The sequence below is a fragment of the Aptenodytes forsteri genome, unplaced genomic scaffold (assembly GCF_000699145.1).
Source record: "Aptenodytes forsteri isolate BGI_AS27 unplaced genomic scaffold, ASM69914v1 Scaffold294, whole genome shotgun sequence".
NCBI lineage: Eukaryota > Metazoa > Chordata > Aves > Sphenisciformes > Spheniscidae > Aptenodytes > Aptenodytes forsteri.
In genome coordinates this window covers 416,587-427,333 of record NW_008795676.1, presented here as the reverse complement: position 1 = coordinate 427,333, position 10,747 = coordinate 416,587, and the positions used below count along the sequence as shown (strand labels likewise).

The window sequence follows — 10,747 nt, the reverse complement described above, 5'->3', positions numbered from 1 at the left end:
GCAGCCCAGGATATGGTTGGCCTTCTGGGCTGCGAGCGCACATTGCTGGCTCATGTGCAGCTTTTCATCCACCAGTACCCCCAAGTCCTTCTCGGCAGGGCTGCTCTCAATCCCTTCATCCCCCAGCCTGTATTGATACCGGGGGTTGCCCCGACCCAGGTGCAGGACACAAAACTTGTCCTTGTTGAACCTCACGAGGGTCACATGGGCCCACTCCTCGAGCTTGTCCAGGTCCTTGCCATCAGAACTAGCAGTCTGAGTTTATCTGTATTTTACCAGACTCCACAGAATGGTTTGGGTTGGAAGCAACCTTAAAGATCATCTAGTTCCACCCCCCCTGCCATGGGCAGGGACACCTTCCACTAGACCAGGTTGCTCAAAGCCCCATCCAACCTGGCCTTGAACACTTCCAGGGATGGGGCATCCACAACTTCTCTGGGCAACCTGTTCCAGTGCCTCACCACCCTCATAGTGAAGAGATTGACTTGCTTCAGAATGATTAAACATGGTCAAGGGAGAACACACACATACATGTTGATTATTCTTTGTGAAGGGAGCAACTGATGTTTTGATAACAAGTGTTGTTAACGGGTTATGAGGACATTTGCCACAACTCACAGAATAGTATTTATAAAACATAATCTAAAGCAATTTATCTATGAAAGAATTTATCCAAACCAATAAAGAATGTAGTCAATGAACATACCTGGAACAATAAACATCCATGTGCACATATTAAAAGCACGCATTTCATATGGGAATTATATTTTTGTTGTATTCTTTCACTGCTCTAATGACTTGAAAAAAATATTTCTACACTTCCTTGTAGTATCTTACTTCAATCCTCCACAATTTAATGGCATATTATACAGTCACCACACTAACCTTTGGACCTCTCCTCAAACGTAGATACACTCCATAGAATATGCACAAAAACTGACTGTTAGCTTAATAGTCTAATACTTCCTATTACTGTACTTCAGCCATCATTCACAGATATTAGTCGTGGCACTTTCATCAGGAAGCCCAAAACTGAGTAGGTACCAATATTTCATAAGAAAGCCATTTAAAATTACATGAAAAAGGTTTCCAGTGGTTTTGCTTTATTAAATGCAATATGAGTTAGTCACATGTAAAAGCCACAGAAACCAGTCCAATTCTTATTTATAAGAAAATTGCATATAGCAAAAAAAGTTTCTTCCAAGAGTTTCTTCACACTAGTTCAGCCAATTACTGTATCAAGTTTGCATATTAAATTATTTGTGTCAAGGAGTAGCAGTATAATGGTCCCACTGCTTTACACACTGTACAAACATACACAGCACACTGTCCACATCAACCTCAAAGCAGACATAGGAAGAAATGCAAGAGAAAAACTAATGATGAAGATAAGGTAAAAAGGTAAGGATTAAACAGCATTAGGAACAGAAGGCTACAGAATAATGGCAAATAAATTTTACTAATAGACAAATCAAAAGAAAGCAGTCCTCCAAACTGACATCAGTTGTCTATTTATGCTGCAGAAATAAATCATATATTCAAATCATAATTCAAATACTGCACTACACATCTCAAAGATTTTCCTGTAAAACAACACTCCAGTCAAAAATTAATTTATACACTATTTCAGTTCAACCACTTTACAGACATTAACTTGATCTTATAAATATTAATTCAAATTTTAAACATCCATATTATGCCAGAACCTGATATCTACTCCTTCTGAATACACAGTATCATAAAACGTTGAAGTCTATAAAAGAATTCCTTTTTAATTTTAAACTTTGACATCTACCCGTTACTACCCAGCGTAATGCTTTCTCTTTCACACCTTGCAGTCTTGTACAAAAATGCTGCAAACCACCAGCAAAAACAGCTGATAATTTTAACTCCTCTTACACCCTACAAATGCAACTAATATTTCAGTCAATTAAATCTAATCTTCTTAGCCTATGAAATGATTAACAGTTATGTAACTAATGATGTCTAATTTTAGTTTCTATGGTTCTATTTTTGGTGAAGATCTGGGAGAATGGCATACATCTGAGAAACATTATCTGTTCTTTTAGGAAGAAATCTTTTAGGAAGATTCAACAAATATTCTATTCTTCAGTAAGCAGAAAACTAAGCACACTGAAAATAGCCCTATTAACAGCTCCAATTTTGATTACAATAGCAGACACCTAATTAAACAAAGAAGTCACCTATTTTTTTTAGATGGATCACAACAGAAGCTAAATGAAACTTAATTTTGCACTGCTAGGCAGAACTGAGAATAATAAGTCTCAAAACTATTTTGTTTTAAAAGTAGAGGAGATGCTGAGTGAACTGCTTGAAAGAATGGAAAGCCACTTTGTTACAAACACAGCCAAAGTGAACAGACTTTTCTACTGAAGAAATCAAACAAAATTGTTTCAATAACGTATGTTTTTCAGACACGTATTACCTTAATATCTCAGAATAATATATTAAAGTCACTTTTACCCTTTCAAAACAGCCTTTTCACTCAAGCTATTTAACCTAGTAGCCTCTAAGAGAGAAAATCCCAAACACGTGAGAACAATGACCTTTTACTACCATATATAAGAATATCATTCACAGTGGCATGAACCTTATTTCAGACTGAGACTTCTGGGAAAAATGAAAGATCTTTGCTTTAAAATTCAACTATGCCAAGACCCTTTACTGGTCTTCATTTACTTAATTTTGTCTGCAATACTACATAACTTTTCAATATGAAGCAAAAAAGTGAAACTGAAATCTATTCCATTGTTTTTTCTGTGATTTAGTTTTTACTGATTTTGTTTAAACCAATCTACAGCTTAATTATTTGTTATGCATAACAAAAAAAATTTCATTCCAAAAACGTGAAGAGAATTTACTTATAGTTGTACTGCACAGGTTCACACATTTACAAGACGACCAGATTTTCTGAAAACTATCAATTGGATCATTACAGCAGAATCTGGAGAAAAAAATAGATATATACCTAAATAGGTCACAGTAATACAGAGAAGAGAGCTATAAATCAACACTTTCAAAATTCTCACCAGCTATGTTACCTGGGTTTTCTTAGTTCTTATCCATGATTATTTCATTAGTTTTCAGGTTAAAAGACCTCCAATAATAAACTACAGAACACTGACAGTCTTATTGCAACAGCTGTCAAAAAATAAAGAACAAGGAGTTGAAGCACAAATAGTTTCCGGACTAGAAGTACATTTGGTTATTGTGGATTGTCTTTAGAGACAACTGGTAAGAGCTACAGTGAATGTCCAGAGCAAGAGACCTTCTACAGTCCGGTACTATCAAACCCTAGCAGAACAGCAAGGCTCTTCAAAGAACAATGTCTGATTCATTAAACGTAACCAATGACTAGGCTCTTACAGTCTCCAAAGAAGGGGAGGGGGAAAAACAAAAAAAAAAGGGGCGGGGGGGGAAGCTCCAAAGCAATCTACCATTTAAGAAGCAACGAGAACAAAATCTGAGGTTTGCTTTTTATAGGGAAAATTACTTTATCTTTGGCATGTGTGCTATTTCTTCATTCACTGATTACCAATTATAATTACAGCAACCTGTAGTTTATAGAAAGAAATCCATATGACATTTTTCAAGAACTGTAATAAATTTAATTTCATTTCTTAATGGCTCCTTTCACTTGGCTTCCTTCTAAGGTCTCACATGTGCCTACATCGTCAAGAGACATAAGAGAACATCCCAACATATGAGAACTCTTTATATAAAGCCCCTCATAAAAGGAAAAAAAAAAACCCTCCTCTTTGGCATGAGTCCAGCTTCTTTCATAAGATCTGGTAGCTAATTTCCATTCCTAGGGTGGATTGTGAGCTCTTACAACACCTCTGCAATCTCAGTTCTAAGGATATTGCTTTTCTTGTGAACAACCCTGAAACTGTATTTCCTACAATTTTCTCAGGCCCTTAAAATAGAGGGAACCCTGCCTGCGTAAATTTCATGGTTCCAATCCCAGAATTTAAAAAGAAGTAAGCTCACTCAGGCTGTCTTTTTTTCTAGCCATCACTTCTGTGACTTCATTGCTCTGTAGCTGCATGAAGTTGCGGGCCTCAGGAAGCACATGGACTCACAGTGACTTTTTGCCTTATTCTTAAAACACAGTTTTCCAGTTGAGAAGCTCTATCAAAATCACTACTCAATTATCATAGCTAGGACTCAAAAAGGTCAGAAAACGTTATGCTGCTAATTCATTTTCCTGCCCTTAATAGTGCAGCTTTTTGTAAGAAGGGGACAGGATACAAATAACTACTTCCAGCTTCAGAAGTTATTGCCCCTGATCCACAGGGGGGAAAAGAATAAATTACAGAAATAATATGGTATGGCCAGTTTGTCAGTAGGCCAACAGCAAAGCTCAGAACAGAACTTCTAGCCCTTGGACAGTCCCATGCTCACATTATTCATTAAGCTGTACCAGTTCCAAATACTGGTGTGCAATACAGATTATTTACACAGGTAATTTCTGATTAATAGCAAAAAACTTCTCTATGTCTATGTATAAGTATGTATATGTGTACACACATGCACACAGACATATTTATTCTTTGCAATAGATCTGCCCTGCTCCTAATCTACCACCTCAATGAAACATCAGTAAACAAAGAAAGCCTGAAGGCTTTTACATAAACCAATTGAGTTGAGTAAAAATCTCCCCTGACAATTCGGTTCCCTTTCTGAATGCTTTACTCACTGGATACAAGGGGAAGAGACAACCAAAACTCAGTTAACACATGGCAGATGAAATCCTAAACAACCAATATTACATCAACAGCAAAAGAATTAAGCTGTTGAAAAATTATCTCCTCAAAGAATTCTAGAACTATCAAAACAAAAGTTGGAGATCCCCCCCCCCGATAGAAAGTGGATGAACCCTTATCTCAGCTGAAGTGAGATGAATAGGAGACCACAAACATTGCTTATGTCTTCTTCCCTTCAACACTTACCTTCTAGATTATACCCTCTACCATGGTAAAACTACCACCTAACTTAGTGCTGTTGCTGTCGCAGACACTTTACACATGTTCTGTCTTCCCCTGCCAAATCCTGCAGCAAATCCTTCCACTGATTCTCACAGACGTTGAGTCAGGCTCTAATTATGCCTCCATTAACCACTGTATGTCATCTCATCTCTAAGTCAACAATTCCTGAAAAGTCATTCCTCCTGCCAGCCAAACGGTCTCTAAGTTCACTGTGGTTTATAAGTACTGCCCCCATCTCCAAGTGTGCTCCATGCAACTTGCAGCACTGAGCTTTCTTGATCTTTTTTCACATATTGGTATTAAACTATCACAACTCCAATTGTGCATTATAAGATCATATGAAATCTAGAAAGGGCAGAGTCAAAACAACTAGAGCTGTTATAAGATCACCACTCTAAAACATGAAAACCCTGTTAGATTTTAGATGAGCTTACTCATCTAAAGTAAGATGAGAACAGCTACTTACTGGTTTCGGCATTTTTCTTGTTTTCTTTAGTCTCTTGTCCACTTAAGTCTTCTACAAACTCTTTGTCCCTTTCTGTCAAAAACAAAATTAAAAGGGTCGTATTTAAATTAATCATAACAGAGTTCATGTACATCACAGCAAATAGTAAAAATTCCAAAGCAGGTAAACAAGTGCTCTACATGTACAAAATACACTTTTCATTAGATAACATAAATAAAAAGCATCTAAGCTAACCAGTACCAGAATCTACAGGTCTCTAAGTAGTGACCTCCTTTCTAGTTTTTGTAGAATAATAATCCACTAATGTTAGAATAAAGAGACAACAGTTCCCCAAGTGCTACAAATTCTTTTAAAAACTTTTGATATCAGACATCTTCTAGTATTAAAAACCTTTAACATTATTTGCAAGGAACTAAAATTTGTACAAGGAACTCCAAAGCTGCAATTTAATCTGTCAACTCTAGTCAAACTTGAAACATCATGAAAACAAAGAAAAAACCTAACATAATTTTAAAGCATCAAAATTGTATTTCTTGTCTATAAAAGCACCCATTTCTCTCAGTGAAGGAATGGTACGGTCATTTTTCCAAAATGAAGAGAAATGCAAGTACACCATGACAGTAAAAAAAGGAAGAAAATCTGCTCTGCTTAAAATGATAGAGCTTTTTTTTTTAAAGCAGAAAGGCTGTAAGTTATGTCTACATGGTAATTATTCACTATTGTGTTCTGTTCCAAAACAGTTTTTATGCCTTGAAAAAAATATGCTTGCAATGTTATTGGTAGGTAGCATCCTGCCTCCTTTTCAATTCATTCTAACTCAGAATAAGCAGCTAGTCACCCTCTTGCACACTTCTAAAGTAATGACTTCCATGAACCAGTCCTGCTGCTGGTCTGCAAAGAGTACCAAAGATGACATTGCCTTCAAAAATAGTATCAACTGGAATTACAGTTATACTAAGAAAAATTAAAGTAACATATTATTCTGAATAATCCAAGATTCCAGTATTATAACTCCATGACTGCATCTGCAGAATAAAATTTTCAGAAGTGCTTAGAAGAAGCATTTAAGGAGAAAACCAAAATGTTTATAGAGTAATTCATTTATCGAAAGCAAACTTTTGTATAAATAATTTCTCATTGATAAAGAAAAATGTAAATATAAAGTATTGTTATATATATATTTACAAAAGAAGTTATTTTTCCTTGCTTCTTGGCAATAAAAAATACAGTAAATATTAGAAACATTTGCACAGCAACCTAAGGTGCACTAGCATTTAGTTTTTATTTCTTTTTCTAATCTGTAAAGATACATTTGAAAAGAGGGAATACAAAAAAAGAGATAAAGGATGAAAACAGAATTTAAGAAGCATCAATGTTGTTGGCTGGTAAAGAAAAATGAATGTTAAGACTAAAGATTACAGAAAGAGATCTAATGGTATAATGCAGATATGGGGCAAATTTTGTTTAATGAAAAATCAGCCTGCAAAAAATTAAAACAGTATCTTTAAGTTATATTCATTATGAAATAATTAATGTAGCACAACTATAAAGTTATAATACTACATTTGCCTAGCATAAAGACAATTACATTCCAGTACATTATTTTTTTAATTACGGAAGATATTCTAAAGTATTGGACAGTATCCGTAAGACTACCTTACTATTCTAAGATATCGTTCAATATATTCTTGAAAAATATGAATACAGTTTTCCACAATTTCACCCCCCTTTTTTTCTTTTAATCCAAAAAAAGCTTTCAGGAGTGGGTATGGGGGGGGGGGGGGAAGGTTTGTTTGGGTCCTTACAACACTGGCTTTTGATAAAATTCAATAGCACATTTCCCGTTCACAGAAGAGATTGCCCCCTCTTCTCCCCTCCTTTCCCTAATGTACTCCTCAGAAAAATTCAAAAGAGTAGTAAAAGGCAAAACAAGCTTGGCTTTAATATCTGCTAAGAGTAAGCAGGATTCCGAGCTGCAGTAATCCCTGCGTTGATCTTTTTGACAGTAGAGGCTCGTTGCTTGCAAAACTGAAGGCAGATTGAAGCCCTAGAGTTAAACTCAGTTAATTAACAATGCAAAGCTAAATTAGATTCTCATCCACCATTTTACAAGCGTGCCAACTCAATAGTACTAAAAGGAATAGAAAGTAGCACAACTGTTTTTATGTACCTATAGTTACATAAGCATTGAAAAAAGAAGGGGTGCGGTAAGATGACTGATAACTAAGTCCAGTCTCCAGGAGACAAATGAGAACACATGGCACAAGGCTGAGATCTGTGTTATCAACTGATTACTTTCTGAGGTCTTTCTAAGAGAGATCATGTCTATCACTTTCTAGAATGACTGACATACCCTCATACGTTTTATTTATGGAAGAATTTGCAATGATAAGTCCCAACTTTTTACTTCGGGTTTTACCCAAACATTTTGTTAAACTACTATCAACCAGCCCTAAATTACTTATTTGAAAACTATTTTAAAACCTTAAGGTATTTTTTAAAATCAGAAACGTGAATACAAAGTTTTATAGGATAATTCTATGTCATCAAATCACAATTGGTAGACGTAATTTAAATGAGTTTACAGAATTAACATTTATTGTTCGCATGCAATAAAACAAAGCCATCAGCTAAAAGTAAGAATCCTCTTGTGCAAACCTCAATAAAAATGAAGTCTCACTGTCAGCCCCATAGATCTCGTGGGCCCGATAAATTATCACAGTACACAAGCAACAGAAAAAAATCTGTGCAAAGCAAGTAATAGTCCAAGTATTTTTTTGTTGAAGTGTTTGCTGTAATATCTTTTACTATAGTAAAAAAAAAACAACCTATCATTTCTTTAAAAAAAAGAAATTTAATAAATTTAGAGCCAACTATGCTGAACTTGTTTCTATTTCAGATCATAAAGACCTTGTGCCATATTATAAGGAAAAAAAAGAAATCAAACTCAACTAATAGGGTCTGCAACTTAAATTCATGGACCATTGTTTCCATTGTATATATAATGCAAAAAACAGCCAGTGTCTATATGCTTTCATACTCAGTGTTATGCAATTTCAAAACAGTATATTCACACAAAAGCATTTCAACTAAGTATTATAGGTATATAAAAATCAAGAAGGTTACAGATCTTAAAATTGTGCAAAAAGTGAAATCAAATAAGCACTGAATAGAAAAATAACACCCTATCTTTCCCAATTATTGGCACCAGCTAACATTAAAAACAAAACAAATGTAAGGAAAATATTTGGCCAGAAGAAACAAAAAATCACTGCCAGGCAAAATATTGTGCATCTCCACTATTATTACTGGCATGGGAGTTCACTTCTGCTACTTACCCATTTCCAATAAATTTATATTTAGTGGATGCAACCGTATCAGTTTTACTAAATTTTTATCTTTGAAACAATTGATTACTTATACTTACTTTTATCTTAACAGTCATGTGAGATGGCCTTGCAAGTAGGGGGAAAAAAAAACAGCCAGCTGGGATTGGGAATGATATCCCTCTTTCTTCCTGCATTCTGAAACCACCTTGTGACCTACTAGACATAAAGGCTTATCACTTTGGCATTTCGATTCCCAAAGGTGCCTCTTCCAAGTCAGGATTAGCAGGGTTGTGACTTTGCCGAGTTCCTACTGCTACAACACTCCAGCCCTCGAGACCTTCACAGCATATGCAGTAATCTGGACTCTGGACCAAACCACCAAAATATCAGAAGGCTCCACATCACAAACAAACAAAAAAATCACTCAGAACTTCAAGAATTCTCTTGAAATGAAGAACTGTGATTTCAATTCATTTCACTACAAGGCAGTTAGGATTTTTAAATCAGTATCATCCATGTTTCCAGTTATGCCACAGAAGCCAACAAATAAAGCAATTGTTGAAAGATGACAAAGAAAGCTTTCTTCGGAAAATGATGGTGCATAAAATGCTTGATGCCAAAATTCTGTCAAATAATTTACGCAGCAGCTGTTTTCAAAAGAAACATTCATATACACAGCCATGGGTCTGAGGTCAGGTGAGGATGGGATAGGAGGCAGAAGGCTTGAGCAGGATGCCTGGCTGGCAGAGAACTGACCCTCAAAAGCAGGATCCCTATCTCACAGCTTAAGACCTTCTCTCAGAAGCAGTCTCTTCAGCAGTGTGCCTCCTAAGCTCTAGCAAGGTTCATCATCTATGCCCTATACAGAGGGCAGGGACCACAGAGCCTTAGCCACAGAAATACAACTAACTCATTTATTTACAGGAACTTATTTAAAATTAATATACTTTTTCATTTCAAAATCTTATACCATTCAATTTTTTGTGATACCTAAAAGTTTTAGATCTTTGGGGAGGCAGCAATAGGCAACTTACAGGCCACTGTACCTGACTAACTGGTCTCAGCTTTCTACAGAAATGCCTCTCTACTCCAAAGCAGCCTGTGAATGCCTGCAGGGCAATCATCTTTTACGCTAACATCTCCCTAATAACACACTTGCTGCAGTCCAATAAAGAAGTTCATTCGCCACAGACTTTACTTCTGCATACATCTTTTTCAGACACAGAGGTCGTCTACTCAATTGTCTGTGATGTAAGCAAACCAAGGGGGGAACCAAAAAAAGCCATCTATCTCACAAAAAAGGAAAAAAAGAGCTGAATTCTATAACTAACATGTAATAACTGAGATTTGACCAGTGCTAGATATCACATGCAGAGTATTACGTACCAACTTTTTTTAGTACTGTATCTTTACCTTCTTAAAACCACCATTTCTCCCAATCCTTCCTTCCTTCGAAATACTTTAGATAGGCTTGCTGTCTCTCTGAAAAATAATTGCAATATAACCAGTACAATTGTTATGCATTAAATGTATTTATAGTTAAATATATTTTGAAGAGTGAAGTGTTTCTTCCAAACTGGAGTTCCTGAGAACTTCAGAAGTACGAATGAAAACTTGGTGATTGCCAACACAGTAGTTAAACAAAAAGCAATGCAGGCCAGCCAAAGAATATCCGTGCAATACTTGCAGTTTTACCAGTTAATAAACTGGTATGCTATAGATGTGCTATACAATTTACATACAGTTTATATTTATTAAGTTTAGTAACCTTACTTCAAATTTTAGCTTCAAAGTACCCACAACTGCACTATTTGAAATAACTCTAAGATTTTGAATCCTGCAATGACAGGATGGCCAATCTTCCCATGTACATCTGATACACAAGCAAAAATGGAAATTAAGAAGTGTGACTGATGCAGGTACTCTGTTGTTTCAAGGTGAAA

At 35.7% G+C, this 10,747-nt stretch overlaps 1 protein-coding gene across 1 annotated transcript in view; it reads right to left on the bottom strand.

The window, feature by feature from the left end:
- Positions 1–10,211, bottom strand: part of RDX (radixin) — a 39,579-nt gene extending 29,368 nt beyond the window's left edge. The window contains exons 1-2 of the mRNA XM_009282613.2: positions 10,191–10,211; positions 5,476–5,547 (exon numbers count right to left, since the gene is read on the bottom strand). Coding sequence (XP_009280888.1) covers positions 5,476–5,487 — 12 coding nt within the window. The 5' untranslated portion in view covers positions 5,488–5,547; positions 10,191–10,211. The remainder of the gene's footprint in view (positions 1–5,475; positions 5,548–10,190) is intronic.
- Between the last annotated feature and the right edge of the window lie 536 nt (positions 10,212–10,747).